This window comes from Podarcis raffonei, chromosome 17 (genome assembly GCF_027172205.1).
Source record: "Podarcis raffonei isolate rPodRaf1 chromosome 17, rPodRaf1.pri, whole genome shotgun sequence".
Taxonomy (NCBI): Eukaryota; Metazoa; Chordata; class Lepidosauria; order Squamata; family Lacertidae; genus Podarcis; species Podarcis raffonei.
The window spans coordinates 26,918,063-26,939,287 of NC_070618.1; the positions used below are offsets into that span (position 1 = coordinate 26,918,063).

General features: G+C 44.9%; 1 protein-coding gene across 2 annotated transcripts in view; it reads right to left on the reverse strand.

Moving 5' to 3' along the window:
* Nucleotides 1-3,082: 3,082 nt before the first annotated feature.
* SAXO1 (stabilizer of axonemal microtubules 1) overlaps nucleotides 3,083-21,225 on the reverse strand; it is a 34,372-nt gene continuing 16,229 nt past the window's right edge. For both annotated transcript variants that reach the window (XM_053371824.1, XM_053371823.1), the window contains 3 exons: nucleotides 13,317-13,493; nucleotides 11,760-11,962; nucleotides 3,083-4,242 (listed from right to left, as the gene is read on the reverse strand). In XM_053371824.1, coding sequence (XP_053227799.1) covers nucleotides 3,212-4,242; nucleotides 11,760-11,962; nucleotides 13,317-13,493 — 1,411 coding nt within the window. In that variant the 3' untranslated portion in view covers nucleotides 3,083-3,211. The remainder of the gene's footprint in view (nucleotides 4,243-11,759; nucleotides 11,963-13,316; nucleotides 13,494-21,225) is intronic.

The window sequence follows — 21,225 nt, forward strand, 5'->3', positions numbered from 1 at the left end:
CAGTCACGGAACCAAGAAATTACACAGAACAAAAGAAATTACCGTGAAAATCCCTGAAATGAGAAGTAATTGACTATAGAATTACTTCAAAAACTTACTTCAAACTCAAAAAATTACTTCAAACTCAAAAAACAGGGCTTTAAGAGAATCGAGCAATCTAAAAATCCAATACATTTCCTTCTGTAGTAATTTCTTTCTTAAAATATCCGTATTTATCTCAGGAGTTTGATGTTTATAAATGATAAACCATTGTATTCATAATCAAGTGATGGAAGCACCTCTTACTTCTCATTTCTTAGAAACCAAACATAAGGCAACGGATTTCAGATGGTTTATCATTTTAGATTTGGTTCCTTAATTCCGTCAGGTCTCAACTCTTATATTGACTTTAGTTCCTTATTGTAATCTCTTATAACTCTATTTAAACAATATTCTTGTTATTCTTTACAAACTTTGGCAACCACGCCCTATGTTTGAACTAGATGGTCTGTCCCTTTAAAAATTCTTTCACCTTACAGTATAAAAACCTGTGATTGGGAACACCCTATATCATTCTTTAACATCAACAGTCAGGAGCGCTTCAGCCCTGTTTTTTAGTCTGTTTGAAACTTAAAACCTCAATTTCTCAGTAGGGCTATGTTCAAAACTTGTTTGAGTCTCTGCCCTATTTTTGAGTTTGTTTGAAACTTCAAATCTCTATTTCTTATTACTACTGCTTGGTTCTCTTAAATAGGGTTTTATTTAAAACTTTTTTGAGTATCTGCCCGGTTTTTTTAGTTTGTTTGAAACTTTAAAACCTCAATTTCTTATCACTACTGCTCGATTCTCTTAAATAGGGCTCTTGAGCTTGTTTGATATCACTTAAAATCTTATAATTTCTTTATTTCCTTCTGAGGAAACTGATTAGTTCAGTGAAATGAGTTTTGTAGCCGGGATCTCATTAAATTTTTCTTTAATTCTAGTTTATTGTTTATTTTTGTTATTCTATAGTCGATTACTTCTCGTTTCAGGGATTTTCACGGTAATTTCTTCTGTTCTACACAGACTGGCAGAGGCTCTCCAAGGTTTTAGAGAGAGCTCTCCCCCAGTCCCCTACCTGGGACTGGACCTGGGGTCATCTATCCCTGAACTTCATCCCTTTGCATGTCAATTTAGCATTAATTATTATAATTTGAAATAAAAATGCAACTCACCAGAATTGTGTGAGGTGACGACTCGGGTGCTTGCTCATCCTTCTGCCCAGGTGTTGACAATAAATGGGCAACCAACCTCCAGCCCCCTGCCTTTGGTGGTTCTGTATCTTTAAACTGGGCTTGGGTTGGGCAGCCCTTCAAACAAATTGGCCATCACCTGTGATTTAGGACACATGGCAACCCTGCAAACTCCTGGCATTGCTAAGAACAAAACCACAGGTGCAGTGAGGCTATTAGTTAATTATAGTCAGGGCTGGTCACTGCTAGGCCTGAAAGCTGTTTTTAGGGCCAAAATTCAGTTTTTGGAATATGCAGCGAAGCCTCATAACCATTACACGTCCTGGGAACTGTAGTTTCCTCTTCACAGAGCTAGAATTCCCAGCCTTATTAACAAACCGCGTTTCCCGGGATTCTCTGGGAGAAGCTTTTAAAATGTGTGTCGGATGTGCCTTAAATGTATGGTGTCGATCTGCCCTGAAGTTATTCTCTTCCCTTTACAACATAAATTTCTCACAAATGAATAAAGTCGTAAAAATGTGCCTGGGCTAGTAACTGGACTCACTAACAAGGACCATGACTCTGAGCATGTGCAGAGTTCTTCTCAAGTGGCCACCTTGGGAAGTAGTGGTGGACTCTCATTCGCTGGTGATATTTAAGCAGAGGGTCAGCTATTGGTCAGGGATACTGTAACTGCATCCTGGAAGGCCGCTCCAAGACGACCCTCGCTACTCTTACGATTCCATGCAGCATTTTCAAGTCAAAGAGATTGACTTCTAGAGCTGAGCCCCATCACCTCCCCTTTTGGCAATGAAGTCCTGATTAACAATAGCAGCAGCAATTAGTAGGGTGCTTAGTTGATGAATTGGTTAGTTTAATCAGTTTAAAACAATTTGCTGACTAAAAAAAGGAGCCCTAATTAATTAGGCAGCAGACCTTAAAAAACATTATTCTGAATATATAAAACCAGACTACAGTGGTACCTCAGGTTACACATGCTTCAGGTTACAGACTCTGCTTACCCAGAAATAGTGCTTCAGGTTAAGAACTTTGCTTCAGGATGAGAACAGAAATCGTGCTCCGGCAGGACGGCAGCAACAGAAGGCCCCATTAGCTAAAGTGGTGCTTCAGGTTAAGAACAGTTTCAGGTTAAGAACGGACCTCCAGAACGAATTAAGTACTTAACCTGCGATACCACTGTACAAGCATCACTTTAAAAGAGAACACACACATCTGTGTGCAACAAGGACTCACCAGCGCTGATCCCTTCTGTGACATGCCTATGCGTAATTTTAAAAACATTTTTCCCCTGCAGAATTACTGTTTTCCCCTCACATGCAAACATAAAGGTAAAGGGACCTCTGACCATTAGGTCCAGTCGTGGCCGACTCTGGGGTTGCAGTTCTCATCTCACTTTATTGGCCTGGCTGAGGGAGCCGGCATACAGCTTCCGGGTCATGTGGCCTGCATGACTAAGCTGCTTCTGGCGAACCAGAGCAGCGCACGGAAATGCCGTTTACCTTCCCGCCAGAGCGGTACCTATTTATCTACTTGCACTTTGACGTGCTTTCAAACTGCTAGGTTGGAAGGAGCAGGGACTGAGCAACGGGAGCTCAGTCCGTTGTAGGGATTCGAACCGCAGACCTTCTGATCGGCAAGTCCTAGGCTCTGTGGTTTAACCCACAGCGCCACCCGCGTCCCTTTTCATGCAACCATAGATTTGATCAATTAATTGCCTTATCAATCAGTTCAGACTCATACAATTAATGAATTTAAGCTGCATACCTGTACCTGCAAGTAAGAGCCATTGAACTCAATGGGACTTCCAAGTAGAGGTTTTCTGGTGGCAGCTCCAGAAATAAAATGTCATAATGCAACCAGGGGAGGAGAGCTTTCCTAGAATGTTAGTTATTTATTCAGCTCTACCAGAAGGACGACAAGCCTCTGGAAATAAACATGATACCAATAGAATTCATCAACGAATAAATTCAGTGGTGTGTTGAAAACTAGCTCGAAAAACATCAGGCTTTCATCGCAATCTCTTTGAGGCCCGTTTGACTGAAGCTGCCGCCGGGAAGACTGCCTCTACACTCGCCAATATTCAAACTGGACGCACATCGGTCCTGGGCCACCGTAGAAGGACGGAACCGCCTGTGCCCTGCTTCATCAATCTTCTCAAATACGTAGCCGGGCGGCTCTTTGTAGGTGGCAGGGCAAATGTGGACTTTCTTGGGTGTGTAGCACGTGGCGTAGGTGGTTTCATCAACAAACGGGACGTGAGGCCGAGCGGCCGGCAGCCGGGGCTTGAAGCTCTTGGTGAATGGAAGCGGGTGAGGCACGTAATGGCTCTGGAAGGTGGTCAAGGTGTCCATGGGGACTTTGGGTAACGTGACCTCACAGTGAGGAACAATGGCCTTCGGTTTCGAATAGTCCCAATGCTTATAATCCTCCTTCATGGTGGAGCAGTGGTCGAAGGGATCTGTGTGGGTTACGACACGGGCCAGGGGTTTGCAGGACGTTGCCGGGCGGCCGTGAGGGTCGACGTAATGAATCTGCGCCATCGTCTTGAGGTCCATCTTCTCCTTAGGCGGTGTGTACGCAGCAGGCTTCCTGCTGACCGGCGGGGCCGTTGGCCAAGCTAAGAACTTTTCCCGGAATTCAGTAGTCCCCTCAAAATTGGCAAGGTCCGGCCTCACGTAAGGGGGCTTCACGGACTGAGCGGGGGGCCCTGCCAGCCCTTTGTAGGACTGTTTGTGGGTGGTGAGACCATCAAATGGCTCCTGGCTGGGCTTGAATGGCTCAGGGACATGGGCGTGACGTTTGGACAAGGGGTGTGCCACGTAATTCAACTTATAGTTGGTCATACTGTCCAAGGGTATCTTTGTAATGTGTGGCGATCTAAATGGTTTGCAGCTCTTCGTCATCACTGGGCCCTTGTAAAGGTACTCATCCTGGTGCGTGGTCCGACAGTCAAATTTATCTTCTGCTGGGCGGAAAGTGTGTGGCGGCTTAATCATGTCCCTTTTGGCCTGCTTCCATGGCAAGTAATCAGCTGAAATGTAAGGAGAATGCGGTTTTAAAGCAAAATCATATGCTAACATTTGCTGACTAATAATATGGGGCTATTGTTTATCCTCATATTCTCATTTCCACTCCACTTATGGCATACCATGTTAATGAATAAAACAGTGGGATTTATGCAAACGTGGGCAGCAAGAACGAATACAGCTGCTTTGTTATTAGAAAGATGTCAAGACATTCGTTGTATGAATGAACAGAACGAAACATATGAGATGCACACATTATCAGCATGGTAATTGTATAGCTGAATAAATACTGAAACAAGACATCCCTAGATCACTGTCTCTTTGTACTTCCCTCTGTTTTGGGATGTGCAACATCATGTTAAGAACAAGATCAGACCCGCATCTAGTCCAGCGTCCTTTTTCACACAGCGGCCAATCCGATGCCTTTGAGAAGTGCACAAGGAAGAATGGGGAGCAAAAGCCCTCAAAACGGTTGTCGCCCAGTGACAGGCCTTTAGAGGCAGGTTGCCTCAGAGTCAGGCAATAACATATTGCCATTACGACCAGTTGCCATTTTGATTTAAATGTGCATTTCCTGAGTTGAGCACCCCATAAGAAAGATGTACAGAAAGGCTGCTACTTCAATTTCACTAAAACAGACATAGGTGGTGCTGTGGTCTAAACCACTGAGCCTAGGGCTTGCTGATCAGAAGGTTGGCGGTTCGAATCCCCGCAACGGGGTGAGCTCCCGTTGCTCGGTCCCTGCTCCTGCCAACCTAGCAGTTTAAAGCACGTCAAAGTGCAAGTAGATAAATAGGTACCGCTCCGGCAGGAAGGTAAACAGAGTTTCCGTGCGCTGCTCTGGTTCACCAGAAGCGGCTTAGTCATGCTGGCCACATGACCCGGAAGCTGTCTGCTGACAAACGCTGGCTCCCTCGGCCTATAGAGTGAGATGAGCGCTGCAACCCCAGAGTCGTCCGTGACTGGACCTAACGGTCGGGGTACCTTTACCTTTTAGCCCAAAGAGAATGTAGGATAGCATACGAGGGTGGAACTATAAGAAACAAAGGGCTGCCTCTGAAATCGTCCTGGTTTTTCCATGCAACATGATTCCACTAAGTGATTCCATGACAGCAGCCAAAGAAAGCTGTGGAGCGGGACTAAAGGACTGTAACATCACAGCATCACCACTGAAGGTAAGTTCTTCTATATATTACCCTAAAAGGGAGAGATGCTCACCACAAGGCCACATGCTCTCTGTTGTGGGTGGGGTGGGTAGTTTGACTCTAGAAGACTTGAGTTGGCATTCAAAAGAATGATGGTGATACCAACTCCGTACTTCATGGGCATTTTGACTCTCCTGGTGTACCTATAACCTAGGAGTCACCCGTCTTTTTTAGGTCTGTGGGCACATCTGGGTCCTTTTAGTTGACTGCAAATGGGCACCACCGATACCCCTCTCCCAAAGAGTCAGAAAGAGAGAATGTGTGCACTTGGCTTCTTCGAGCATTCTCAGTAAAAGTAGAATAAATCCAGTAGAATTTATCTGAGCCTTGAAAAACACAGATGGAGATGAAGGAGGAAGTGGGGGAAAGTGTGACTCTTCCAACTTCCTGCTTCAGTTTTATGAAGAAGAAGAAACATGAGCACCCTCATCACTTTATGACCAAGGAGCTATGAGTGGGGAGTTTCGGAAGCCCCTGCTCTAACCAAACCATTTCATCTAATTGCATCTTGCGGCCTAGGACCCTCGTACCTATGGCACCGCCTCTCCTGGTATGCCCCGCAGAGGACTTTAAGGTCCATAAATAGCAACACCCTAGAGGTCCCGGGCCCTAAGGAAGTCAGATTAGCCTCAACCAGAGCCCAGGGCCTTTTCAGCACTGGCTCCAGCCTGGTGCAATGCTCTGTCTCATGAGACCAGGGCCCTGCAGGATCTGATTTCTTTCCGCAGGGCCTGTAAGAGAGAGATCTTTCCGCCTAGCCTTCGGCTTGGAATCAACTTGATCCCCTCCCCCTCTCTCCTTTTTCCTTTCTCCTTCTGTGATGGAACTCCTATTTGGGGACTTCCCTGGCTTTTTTCTGGCCCACGTAGGATCAGTCTGGATAGTTGGCCTTGGTGAAGATTTGACATTTTCATGCCCAAAAAGTTTTTGATTTGAGTTTCTACTGAAATGAGGCTGTATTTTAATGCTGTATTTTAATCTTGTTTTTAAGTTGTATTTTAATCAATTGTTTTTATACCTGGTGTTAGCCGCCTGAGCCCGGTCTTGGCTGGGGAGGGCGGGGTATAAATAAAAATTATTATTACTATTATTATTATTATTATTATTATTTATTGAATCCCAAAAGTTATCTATGTGTTATGTGTGCAACAGCCCTTCTTGTCTGCTCTAGCACAGCCCCAACAATTTATTGTGATGCAAAGCCCTGTGCGATCTTTAACTTCTTCCTGATTCTTATCCGCACATCTGCATCTTTGCTACCTGAGAAGCTGCCATCGAGACACAGCACCTGTAACAGCCTTGGGATTTAAATCTGCTTCCTTGCAATGCTGCGTCCCAAGGAGGACTGAGGTGCTTGCAAGGGATCTCTGCAGACAGCCACAGTTTAATAGCTACTGCACGCAATAAAGGATTAAGGTTACTTTGGGAAGAAGCCATGTACACGTATTGAAAGGAACCATGGGGAAATGGAGCGACGACTAAGTGAGAACATCCCTCGTGTTTTTTACGGCTGCTTCTTAACACAGTCTCTACGCAACCATGGAGCAAATTTATAAGGATTACCTTTCAAACACACTTTTTGTAGGCCGTTGAAGACATACAGAAGTATTTCCAGAGTTTGCCATGACTTGTGATAATCTGGGCTAGGATGTTTGCTGATATGGGAGTTTTGTACAATATTTGGAAGATGACAAACGTTTCCATATGTCTTCCATTGCACGTGTGTGTGTGTGTGTGTGTGTGTGTGTGTGTGTGTGTGTGTTAAAATGAACTCCACACATTTGGAGCTCTCCTAGGTATTATGAATATATTTTACTTTGTTGGAGCCAACAGCGCTACTATCCACCACCAAAATATGTTACAATTTCATTGAAACTCTCCTTCTTCTCTGGTGGGTATTAATGGCTTCCCATGTATCACCATCTTGAAAAAATTAAGAGACAGGGGAGGGAATCAAGGATACGCACCACATGTTTAAAAAAAGGCTCAGGCAGACCTCAGCATGGCCAAACAAAATGACTCTAAAATTAAATTATCTACCTATGGCGAGATCAGGAGTGTATCTGGGAGATAATGAGAAGACTGGAACAATACACAGGGTGAAGCTGCAAAGCTGCAAGGCATCCGTTGTGACCTGATAGCATCATTTTCTGCCACACTGTCTGGCTGGGGTGTATGTAGATAGATGCAAAAACTGCATTTTCCCCTCTCACTCTCATTTCTGTCTGAATTATATTCTATCTCCATATAATGAACGGAAGGGATTGTCCCATACCTGACCTTGAAAGATAACAGGGTAACGTGGATCTGCATTGGTGGGTCTGATCCCTCCACCACAAATTCCCTTCCAACTCTATAATTGTATGATTCTATGAAATGGGAAAGGGACGCGGGTGGCTCTGTGGGTCAAACCACAGAGCCTAGGACTTTCCGATCAGAAGGTCGGCAGTTCGAATCCCCGCGAAGGGGTGAGCTCCCGTTGCTCGGTCCCTGCTCCTGCCAACCTAGCAGTTCGAAAGCACGTCAAAGTGCAAGTAGATAAATAGGTACCGCTCCGGTGGGAAGGGAAACAGCGTTTCCGTGCGCTGCTCTGGTTCACCAGAAGCGGCTTAGTCATGCTGGCCACATGACCCGGAAGCTGTACGCCAGCTCCCTCAGCCAATAAAGCAATATGAGCACCGCAACCCCAGAGTCTGCCACGACTGGACCTAATGGTCAGGGGTCCCCTTTACCTTTTATGAAATGGGGAAAGTGGGTTGTATCAGAGACTTCCATCAGCAGAAAGGGGAGGGAGGCAATTGGGGGCAATTGTCCTCTGCCCCAGTGCACATTGTTCCAAAGCAGGGCCGGATTTAGGTTTGATGAGGCCCTCAGCTACTGAAGGGAATGGGGCCCTCTATATGTCCCTTTGTCAACAACAAATGGTCGCTGTTTTTTGTGTTGAATATATGCTATATGGTTATTTATGGACCTCATAGGGATCTAAAGCCATTTGCACATAACAAAGTATGTATTTTATCAAAATAATTTTTGAACTGAAATACAATTAAGAAGTATATTAATAGTGAATTATAATTAAGAAGAAATTGCTGTTTTGAGGGGTAGTTTTTTAAAAGTCTGGAATGGATTAATCTGTTTTGCATTACTTTCTATGGGAAAGCGTGCCTTGGTTTTGGAACGGACTTCTGGAATGGATTAAGTTTGAGAACCAAGGTATATAGAAATATATAAAAATGTATATAGAAATGAGCAAACCAGTGATATTTTAGGGAGCAGGCTAGCAGGTGGGGCCCATTACTTACATCAGGCATAGGCAAATTCGGCCCTCCATATGTTTTGGGACTACAACTCCCATCATCCCTGACCACTGGTTCTGTTAGCTAGGGATGATGGGAGTTGTAGTCCCAAAACTTCTGGAGGGCCGAATTTGCCTACATCATAGGAGCCTACACAACACAAAACACTGTTGCTGGATGTAGCTTTTATTTATTACTTTTTTATCTTATATTTTGGAAATATAATCCAAGTTTTTTTCCTTTAAATTTTTTTGGGGCCCCCAAGAGAGTGGGGCCCTAAGCTAGAGCTTGTTTAGCTTATACATAAATCCGGCACTGTTCCAAATCCTCTGGAGCTGCAGTGGGGAGAAGGAACTGCCTCCTTCCCCATTCCACTGATGGAAGCAGCTGCCTCCCATCCCCCATTGAAGTGAATGGAGACCCCAACTCGCAGGAACTTTGTGAGTGCAGTTTAATTGGTCTGACTCTGGCTAAGGGGATATAACTGCCTGAATACTAGAAAGTGCCACTTTGTTCCAGTCCTCCAAATCGATGAAATGTGCCCTATAAACAATGAATCAGCACAATATGCCCAAGACCGTGGAACCAATTATTAGCTGGGGATTTCCATTTGCAGAGAATTGTGATAAAAAGTTGCAAATTGCAACCAAATGTAGCCGAGCTGCATTTCATTACGGCTCTCGGAACCCCGGCAAAGGCTCTGCAAATCATTACCTAAGGTTTTCATATGGTTCATCTGCAGGTAGTTTAAGCACTTCGGTTTGGGACGCTAACGTCGTTGAGGGGATGAATCCACACTCGAAGGGCCAAGGAAGACGGGACAGAAGGGACATGCATGCACAATCGGCATGGGTAAGCAGGGAGCAGGATTGTGTCCATGACATGTGCTCCAACATTTCTCCGATGAAAACAGGGAATCCTATTCTGCGTCAGGAAGATGCTCCCGCGTTTGATCCATAGCTGTCAACTTACAGATTTGAAAATAAGGGACCAGCAGCCTCAAAAATAAGGGATCAGCAGCCAAAATAAGGGATTTTGTTTGACTTATACAGAAATCCACCACTGATGGAGCAATGCTGCTTTTGCTGCCACTGACTGTGTTTTGCAGGGGGTTGGACTAGATGATCCTAAGGGTCTACAACTCCGACCAAAGAAGAGTGGCAGACAAAACTGATGAACGACATCGAGATGGCAAAGCTTACAGGCAGAATTAGAAACCAGGAAGAGGACCTCTTTAATAAAGAATGGGGAAAGTTTATAATTTAGCTGAAAAGCTATTGTAAAGAGTTACATACATTGGTAGGATTGACAGAAAACTAGTGGTAAAAATTTGAACTATGGATGGACAAATGATTTATAAAAATAGAGTTATGAAAGGGATGCAGAGGGGGAAATCACTACATTAAGATGCTGCACTGGTTGGAGGGTATGCTAAGCAGCACGTCGGGGCTGCCGTCGTCCTGGTGTGAGGAGTTCCATTGACCCTTCCCCACCCAAGAGAGAGGGAGGGAGGGAGAGAAACTCTTGCCCACTCTGCCCGCAAACCCAGCATGTGGCGGTTGTGCCACCCTTCTGCGTCCCTCCCCATCCCCTCCTCTTCCTCCTCCCTCAGGCCGCCTCCTCAGCCACCGCCACCGCCTCCGGCTTCCACTGGCAGCGCGGCGGAAGTCTTGCAAGAGAGGAGCTGCCTGCCCGCCCACCACCACCCGTCTTCTCACAACGCGCCCCTGAGGGGGAAAAGGGAGAGACGGAGACACGGCAGCTCGTGCGCGCACTCTCTCGGCGGAGGACCTCGAGCTGCTGCTTCGCTCCTGAGCCGGGTGAGCATGAAACCCGGGAAATTTAAGGGACATCATCAATAAGGGACAGCAGCGGGGCACGGCGCTGGGATAAGGGAGTTTCCCACCAAATAAGCGACAGCTATGGTTTAATCTCATGCACGCATGGACGTCACCTGCACATTGACATCTGGCACTTTGAGCCAATTGCAACCTCTCCACTGAATCTACCTCACAGGATTGTGGTGAAGAAAAATGTGTGAGGGAAGGGATTGCGCACAACACCTTCCACAGACAAATGGAATGAAATAAAATTGTATCTGTAAGCTGCCTTGAGTCCCTGTCAGGGGAAAAGGTGGGTAGTAATAATAATAATAATGATGATGATGATGATGATGATGATGACGATGATGGAAACAGTGAACATGATCAAGAACATACCAGAGAGTAAATCCTATCGAACTCATTAGAACTTAGTTCTGAATAAAAATGCTTAGGATTGCAATGTAAGGCTGCACAATCTTTAACCAGTTACTTGGGAGTAAGCTCCACTGAATATAGCGGGTCTTACTTCTGAGTAGACATGTAAAGGCTTGCATTGTAAGGCTCCATTTACAGTAAAGGAATCAACACTCCACGCGTTTCCTTAAAAATGAAGCGTTGCCATGAAAAAATTTAAAGTGGATCGGTGACCTTTTCCCTCGAAATTATAGGGAGAGAGAAAGAGCAAAGACGTGGAGGGGAGGAAAAAGGATAACCGGGACATCCCGGGATCAAATCATAAACTGGGATGGCCTCAGTAATTCTGGGGCTGTCCCTGGAAAATCAGGGCACCTGGCAGGTCTGCCACAGGTTCCCCCAACCCCGTTAGTCACATTTCCCATACTTGTGAATGACTTAGTGCATACAGACCTTCTGTATACAAGCCCTGTAGGCAGTCTATATGTTTGTACAAATACCATTTGTTACACGCTATACAAAATGTTCAGATTGGAGTAGTGGAAGGTCCCGGGGGCACCATCCTGCTTCCTCCTCTTGCACCAAGGGTCTACACCACTGAGCCTCTTGGGCTTGCCGATCAGAAGGTCGGCGGTTCGAATCCCCGCGATGGGGTGAGCTCCTGTTGCTCTGTCCCAGCTCCTGCCAACCTAGCTGTTCGAAAGCACGCCAGTGCAAGTAGATAAATGTCCAAGACGTTGCAAAGAAGCAGACCGCCTTATAAAATAGCTCCTTTGACACTTACCTTTGTACGTTGGTACTGTGGTCATCTTGTCATCGGAAGAATATTTCCGTTCCTGAGGCATGCAAGGACGCACTCGATTAATGGGGTAAGGGTTGTAGTCTTGCTTATACGTAGACAACAGGTCCATAGCTGCATTACTCTTGAAATATTGTTCGGGCGGCCTCAACTTTATAGGCGACACTTCATGAGGGACATAATCTCTCCTGTAAACAAGAACGCCGGCATGGCTCACTTGTGTTAATATCTAGAACCGAGGAAAAACATGTGTCTATATTGCACCCGTCCTTAGATAATGTTCTTGGACAGGTTTAATGCCCCTGGAAGCTGGCAGGCGATTTGGGTTGACAAGCCAACTCGCCCTGTTCCCACAACTGTGATTTGTTTTAACTGTTCCTAATGTTGAATATTAGGTTATTGTGACCTGCCTGGGACCTGCTGGCGAAAGGCAGGTAATAAACTTAATCATCATAAATGATAATAGTCTTCAAATTTTTTACACCCAAGTCCCATATCTAGCCCAAACATGCACTTGAGGATACACTTTTTATTTCCCCCCTGATATATCTGTATGGTGGTAATCAAGCTGGGAATCTGTAGTGGGTCCTAACTTGGCAGCTGTTAAAGGCCAATTGTTTAAAGAAAAAGAAACTCACAACCATTGTGCTTAGCAGGACATTGCTGTTGCTGCTGCTGCTGCTGCTATTATTGCTGCTGTTTACAAACTGTACTCCCTTGACTTGTGAACATCAAAGCAGCAGAAATATGAGATGATTGGACCCTTACTGAGCTCAAAACATGGGTACCCCCAACAAAAATTTAAAAAATTCGGCAAAATATTTGGATTTTATGATTTTATGATATGTATTGGTATAATTCGGATTAATGCGATATGATTAGATTTTTAAATGGAAAACTTAATAAAAATTATTTAAAAAAACAAAAACAAACTATGCTTCCTTCTCCACCCCATAGCCTCTTCTTCCAAGTCTAATGAAGCCCCATAGATAAGGCTGCATCCATACATTCTTGAGTATCTTAGCTAGGGACAGTTCAAAAACCTCCTGTTCTGCAAGAATTCTCAGTTTTTAGGCAGAGGCTCTGAGATGACATCTGTGAGCTCCTTTAGTACCCCTTGGGCGCAGCTTATCAGGCCCTGGATATTTGAATTCGTGGCAAAGTAGATGGTGTCCCCTTGCCACCTGTTAAGCCTTGTTCTGCAATGGCTGTGATTTAATATTTTTTTATGCTCTGTACTCCTTTGATGGTCCGCTCACCATAATAAACATTGGACTGATCTTCCCTGTCTCAGTTTATGAGGCCAAAATATGACTGTCCAAACCTAACCAGGGTGTTGCCAAGAGGTATTGGTGTTAGAGCAACATCCATTCTGCCCTCTCTGCTCTCTCCATTCAGCAGGAAAACAAACCCTCCATCATTTCCCTCCTCAAGTCCCAAAAATCAGAACTTCACCCCCCCCCACGGGACTGCAACACACATCTTTCCCCAGGTATGTCTGTTTCTTGGCTCACAGATACCCAACACTTGCCATTTTGTTACCTCATAGTAGAAATGCCCTCCATTGGTACTGGCTGCTTATTGTACTCTATGACGGGTTTGCAGGATTCTCTGGGTTCAAAGTTGGGATAAAGTGGGTATTTCTCTGTATACTCAGTGAGGAGACACGGCTTCTCGTTCATTTCAAAGGGTCTGGTTATATGAGGGCAGCGATGGCGCCTGGAGGAAGCACAAAGGTTAGGAATTAGTTGGCGTACAAAACAAGAACTTTGTTTGTCTCAGCTCAGCTCTGCAAACTGCTTCCAGGGACACTGCTGAGGACCGAGACATGTGACATAGTAATAAAGAAGAGATCCTTGGAGCATGTGCAGAGATCCTTTCCCATGGCACAGGTTCACCAGAGCTAGCCCTAAAACACTTTACAGTGGTACCTCAGGTTAAGTGCTTAATTCATTCCGGAGGTCTGTTCTTAACCTGAAACTGTTCTTAACCTGAAGCACCACTTTAGCTAATGGGGCCTCCCGCTGCCGCTGCACCGCCGGAGCACGATTTCTGTTCTCATCCTGAAGCAAAGTTCTTATCCTGAAGCACTATTTCTGGGTTAGCGGAGTCTGTAACCTGAAGCGTAAGTAACCTGAGGTACCACTGTACAGGGGGAAGAAGAGGGACGGCAAGCCTTCCAATAATAATAATAATAATAATAATATTTTTTTAAAAAATTATATCCCGCCCTCCCCAGCCAAAGCCAGGCTCAGAGTCACAGAAGTATGGTTTCCTGCCAAGTTTAAATGCGAATGCTTTTCCGTTTTGAAATTAATTTATACTTCACCTGTGAAGTAAGGCAATGTTGCTGCTGCTTAAAATGTGGGAACCTTAGGCAAAACTGCAAATGAATAAATCCCCTCAGGGAATATTGACAGTTGCATTCAGAGATAAGTCTGCCTTTCCTGTATTAAAATTCAGTGGCCCATGCTGCTGACCTCCCTCTCCCTCTGCCGAAATCCAAGAAATGCTGGAATGCCTGCAGGTGATTTAATGGGAACAATCTGGAGCATTCCTAGTTGAGAGAAGGTTCTGGTCCCAGGCCTCTTGAGCAGGGATGGGGTTGGAATTCAGTTTGATTTGCATTACCCAGTTCACAGTTCCTAAAACGGTACGCAAACCAGAATGCTGGTATCAGTTAAAATTTGCACTTCTCCAAGATGAGGATAAAACAAATAAGACGGGGAAAGAGTAGGTTAATGTGAACTGAAACTGTAATGAGGCAGAAGGAAGTCTACAATAAAAAATAAGTAAAGAGATTTAACCCACACCGAAGGTTCAAAATATACAAGAAATACCAACACAGGGTAGAATCATATTAAATAGAACCTATCAGGTGATAGGTATTGAGAATGTTTAAGTTATCATTCTGTTATAGTTAAGTTTTGTCAATTTGTATCTTTTTGTTTTTTCTTTCCTTTCTTTTCTATTCTTTTCTTTTTTTATTTACGTTGACGTGTATTTTTTCCCCTTTCCTCTTTTCATATAGGTTATTAATGTATGTATTTGTTAACTATGTATTTATGTTTTTGCCAATAAAAAATTAAAAATAAATAAAATATGTGCTTCTCTTGAGTTGAAAACTTGTGTACAAAAACAAGTGTATAAGGAGAAAGCATACTCCCCAAAAAGCATACACATGAACACATGAAATGCATATTGAAAGCAATACACAAACTGAAGTGTAGGTGGGTCCCCATGAGACAAGACACAGTGGTAACAACAATAACCTTTATTGAACTAACAGAACTGGACAACAGGGGCAAAGCAACTGCTTATATACATTTCTGAAGGACTGGGCCACTCCCACTCCCAACGCGATTGGCTGTCTAAACTCCCAAGCTGTGAATCCAGGGCCAATGGCAGAGGCCCAAATCCTGAAATGTTCTGTGATTGGACATCATGCATCGAATTAGAAAGCAGGGGCTCAGAATCCTTAGTCCAGACTCAAGCTCAGGCAAACACAGACCACGGAATACATAACCCAAACATTAGGTTAAATTGCTTCCAAAAACATGTATATTGGGCAAAAGTACGTACAAAATTTTCTAGAAGAAATGCACGCTAAAATGGTGACAAGTTGTTGAGGTTTTTCAAGAATGCAAACTGATGAGGGAATGTGGTGAACTGAAGTTAAGATGGGAGAAACAAGAAACTCAAAGAAACCGAAACAGAGTTTGATTCATCCATACTTCTGGGTTTATCTTGATTCACAAAAATCACCCTCAGAGTCCTATGTCCTGATTGTTAGAAATTCCAAATTCTGGATTCAGAATCTTCAGTTCCAAACTTATTAGTTAAAGGAGCGGAGAGTGGAAAATAGCAGTTGGGATTTATTTTCAAAGCGTGGAAGTGAAATTTAGAGCCAATGCATATGGTCAAATGGACCTCTACCTCTTAGCTATGGTCTCATTGAAGTCACAATGGCTGGGCCAGCAGAAATAGTAGCAACCTCATTGTACAGAGCTGGAGTAAAACATACAAAGTTATGACCGCTATTAAATCAGACCATCGCAGAGACCCTCTATTGTAATTTAATGTTAGAAAATACACTCTATTTATGGCAGCAGGTCTTTAGTGCCAACTGCCCACAAAACTGGCATCTAGTTGATCAGAGAGCCACACATTTTTGTACTTGCGACTTACACTGTCAAAGCAGCCTGGTGCATGACATCATCTGCACACAAGTGCACTTCCAAGTTCATGCAGATCATTAAAAGGTCGTTAAATAGCGGTGCAAATCATAAAGCACTAGCCGTGAATCCCCAGGGCAAGCTCTGAAGCAGCTCAAACATTCTTCTCGCTGACCTAAACAAACTTCCTTTCCCGAGTCAGGCAAAGAGAAATATTCAAGCCAAATGCATTTTTCTTTTAAGTACAGCAAATTTCTGGCATTGTTCTGTATCTCAGCGACTTTGTTCAAGTTGGCCTGATCCTTTTTGTCATCTGAAGAGAAATTAACCACTTAAAAATAATTGAAGTTATCTTATCCCCCTTTTTCTCTTTGCAGCTGTTACAAGAACAACCTGAATTTACTGAGGAGAAAATAAGAGTTGAGTCCTGTGAGCTACTCATGCATTTAGGGGGGAGACAAGGAATGTTCCAACTCTTTTTCTGTGTGGAGGGGCTTGTTTGGTAAAAGGAGTGGGGTGCTGCAATGTGCTCAGCACACTGCCAGCAAATGACTGGGGGTTGTGGAAAAACTTGGCAAGAGTTGGATTCTACCTAGCTATCTCTTATGCTTCTCTCAAGTTCAGTTTCATGCTGCCCCTTCTCTTTTGATCGCATTGTCATGACCTTTGTTATTGGGTGGGATAAGAAGAAAATATTTATTTGCAGAGATGTATTATAGTAAGGTAAAGGGACCCCTGACCATTAGGTCCAGTCGTGGCCGACTCTGAGGTTGCTTTATTGGCTGAGGGTTTGTCCACAGACAGTTTTTCCGGGTCATGTGGCCAGCATGACTAAGCCGCTTCTGGCGAAACCAGAGCAGTGCACGGAAATGCCGTTTACCTTCCCACCGGGGCGGTACCTATTTATCTACTTGCACTTTGACGTGCTTTCGAATTGCTAGGTTGGCAGGAGCAGGTACCGGGCAACGGGAGCTAACCCCATCGCGGGGATTCGAACTGCCGACCTTCTGATCAGCTAGTCCTAGGCTCTGTGGTTTAACCCACAGCGCCATGAAGAAAATATTTATTTGCAGAGATGTATTATACGGGCCTCCAAAACCTTACTCTCAAGAGGTCTGGGTGATGTATGTATGACTTCTCTACTTCATCATTCGAAACAATCTTGTGAGGTAGGCTAGGCACACACACACACACACACACACAGAGAGAGAGAGAGAGAGAGAGAGAGGGAGAGAGAGAGAGAGAGAGAGAGAGAGAGAGAGAGAGAGAGAGAGAGAGACTGGCCCAAGCCAGCCCAGAGAGCTTCCTGACTTGGCAAGATTTGAACCCAACCCTCTCCAGTCCAACCAAGCACTTTAGCCACTGCACTTCTCTGGCTCTCATGATGAAGGTCATCATGAGGTAGGATGAATACCCCCAGCCCCAATTGCCAAGTCAGTTATACCAATCTTATTTATCCACACTATTTGTGTTTTCCATATGTATACCCAGTGAGGAACCCACAGGCCTCTCTTCTGCCCTCAGGACTCCCCCAAGCCACACCCTTTACAGGTCCTGCTCCACAGCCTCCTGGATCGCTTTGGCCTGGCTAGAATGTCCCTTGATGTGAGAAACACATTTTGCTAGGATCTGCTGATCAGAAGGTCGGCGGTTCGAATCCCGCAAGTTTCCGTGCGCTGCTCTGGTTCACCAGAAGCGGCTTAGTCATGCTGGCCACATGACCCGGAAGCTGTACGCCGGCTCCCTCGGCCAATAAAGCGAGATGAGCGCTGCAACTCCAGAGTCGGTCACGACTGGACCTAATGGTCAGGGGTCACTTTACCTTCACCTTTATTATACGGGCCTCCAAAACCTTACCCTCAAGAGGTCTGGGTGATGTATGTATGACTTATCTACTTCATCATTCCAAACAATCTTGTGAGGTAGGCTAGGCAGAGAGAGAGAAACTGGCCCAAGCCAGCCCAGAGAAATGATATAACACTTTTTGCTCGACCAGATAGAGGTTAGCATGGTTGGAAGGGGGTTGAGTGAGCAAAGTTTGCATCATAGCCTTTGCCCCATCCATCCCCTTCTGGTCCCACTCACCACTGGAAGGCAGGCCTCGAAGAACAACAACAAAATTTGTTCCCCATCCCCAATATAAATGATCCTCGTGTCAGGGAAATCCTTTCCACATGGAGACCCTCATCCAGGCCACTTTGACAATATGGGCAAAGTAGCCAAGGAGGCAGGGTTGGCAGAAGAACATCTCTCCAGGTTTCTAGATTGCTTCTGGCTAGAGCCAAGTAAGATATCAAAATATCTCCAAAATCAGTTTGAAGTCCATATTGTGATATCAGCTTCATAATTTCTGACCCGGCAATATATCACGAATCATGGTGTGTGTGTTATGCAAAAATTGCAATGTGGGGAAAACCGTGAAGCCAGCCATTGCCTCTACAGAGTTCCACCCTTATTTCAGACATTGTGATATATCACACAGCTTCCCAAACGTCGTGACACGTTAAGTGTGTCAACTGCAGTGTGTAGGTGTGTCACATGAACACTCCCTGTGCTCCTCTCAGGGTCGGAAAGGGGTTAGTTTAACCTTTGGTTTGCTAGTAAAACTAAATTACCATGTTGTGAAATGATGCAAGTCTAAAAAGTGTGTCACCAACATGAAAAGCTTTGAAAGCTCTGATATATCAGTGTATCGCGGTGCTTAGCTGGTGATATATCACAACGCTGGAAACCAGGTATTGCCCAGCTGTACTTCTGGCCTGGCCATTTCAATAGAATTATCTTACTGCCTCCTGCCCCACCCCCTTGACATGGCAGAAGATTTTGGGGGGTGCTCTGTGTTTATACAGGAAACTCTTTGCACTGCATGGTAGAATATATATGTCAACAAACACTCATGGGCTATGGAGGGGAATATTATTGATATCAACCTACACCATGGAAAATCTTCAATCCATATCTTTGCTAAAGTATTATAAAGCACCTTCTGCAGTTAAAGGTGTTGCTGTGGTGCACTGTCTGCCTTGAAGCAATATTGCTAGCTCATCTTCGGAGCCTACGGTGGTTTGGCTGGCTGAAAACACATGGCCCGCCAAGCTGAAATAGGCTTTTCTGTAACACCTAGAGCTGCAAAGGTTCTTTATGATCCATGCACAGGCAGTGCGGAAGAAAGATCTTTCATTTCACGAACTGATAGTGACGAGTGCTATCCTGCTTACTTTATGACCTCGACTTTGCATTGTTAAAATCACCCCTAGTAATTAGAAGTGAATTGGGTGGATTTCTATGCGCTTGGCCAAAGTCCTGGCCCCCAAGTTGTCAGCTGGTGTGACTAGATGGAGTGCTGTTAGAAAGGGATCTGACAGCATCTCAAAGGTTCACCTTCTTCATGAAACAAGGGCCTTTGTGACACGAAATTGGGGAATGAGCCTCAAGAGCACACATGAACCAGGCACCATGGAAGTGTTGTCTTGGGGGCTCTTGGGAGGCCGCAGCCAGGAAAGGATGTTACCAGAGACCCAAATTCCTGAATGGGGCACTAATACAGCAAAAAAAAAAAAAAAAGAGGGCTACTGAATATTCATAGAATTGTAGTGTTGGAAGGGATCCCAACCCCATGGAATATGTAGCTCTGCCATTTAGGGATCAAACCTGCAACCCTGAAATTATCAGCGCCACGCTCTAAGCAACTGAGCTATCCAGGCCCAGTAATTCAGATTTTCAAGACACAGGGATCATGTCCTTGTAGGAAAGTGCTCAAAAGTCTCATATAAATTGCATGACGTCACACAATTACCAGATTATGATTTGTGTATGGGAATGGGTGAATCTGTCAATTTTGATTTCTTTCAGTTTCTCATTCCCCCACCACCACCTTAAATACGGTTCTCCACATTTCTACATCAGTTTGCATTTTTTTAAAAATAAAAATCCTCGTGAATATTCACTGGCATCTTAGTGTGACTGTCTCCTCATATAAGCATATGTGCATTTTTGTAACTATCATTTGGAGAATTGCACTGCGAAATACGGAGAAGTGTGGGCTTTGCAGAATGGCTGGGTTTTTGTTTTGGGAAGCAGAGATAGGGGAATGCCTTTAATTGTGAATGGAGCTGAATTTCTCCCCACCCTTATTCACGTAGAGACACTTAGGAAACTGTAACATGCTCACAGCTACCCATGTTATGTACACAGATATGCACACAGCTTTCAGACAATTCCCTACCAAAATTTTCCTGCTAGGAGTGGAGTTTGCATGTGTGTAACTGTGGCCAACAATAGCTCCGCCATCAAGTTTTTGAGAAAACTCTGCTGTAGCCCTGAAAAGACCCTTCGGAGAAAACTCGGCAAGCCCCGTGCGTAAGTTGCATGCGCTTCTGCAAATGCCATAAGAATGTGGCTAATCTGCTGCATTTGCTGCAGCTCCTTGAACGATGTCAAATATCGTACTCTTCCGTGTATAAGACTATGTTTTTTCCTTTTAAAATCATGCTAAAAAGTGGGGGTCGTCTTATACATGGGTAGTGCCTAGGGTGAACGTTTGATTGGTTGCTCCCGAGGCTGTCAGTGGCTATTGTGCGTGTTACTGGCTGCTGCGTCAATGGGTGGGTGTTGACTGGCTGACATTCCAGCAGTTGGCTGGCGATGGGACAGATAGGAGCCAGATTTAGCTGCACAACCCTGGGTAACCCCCCCCCAAAAAAGCTCAACAACTCTATGTCATCCCCCTACGCCCTAGTAAAAATCAACAGGGCTATACGCAATGCGACCCTGCGTCTTGGTGGCCGAATGATAAAACATCCAGAAGTTAAATCTGACAAACTGGACCTTTTCAGAACTGACCGAGTGCATCTTACACCTACAGGGAATGAGCGTTGGTTGAGAGACGTGAAGCAGAGCCTTGAAGAGTGAATTCAGCTGTAGGTAGTCTTGGTAGCGAGAGTGCGATTCCGTGGTTTCGGGTGGTGGTTTTAGGTCTTGGGCGGAATCCTTTAGTCCAGGGGTAGGCAAACTAAGGCCCATGGGCCACAAGCAGCCCACGGGGGTCGTTTAACTGGCCTACGAGCCTCTCCCAAACCGAGTTGCCCGCTTGGCGAGTCCCCGTGTCCTGTGCTAAACTGGCACAGCATGGGGCGGGGACTCGCTTCTACGGCACCGGAAATCGCGTCTGCACAGATGCCGGAAATCACATCTGCGCAGATGCAGACACCGGAAATGGCGGGATCTCTGCTGGAGTGAACTGGCCCAGGCAAGGTAAATCTTGCCAACCCCTGCTT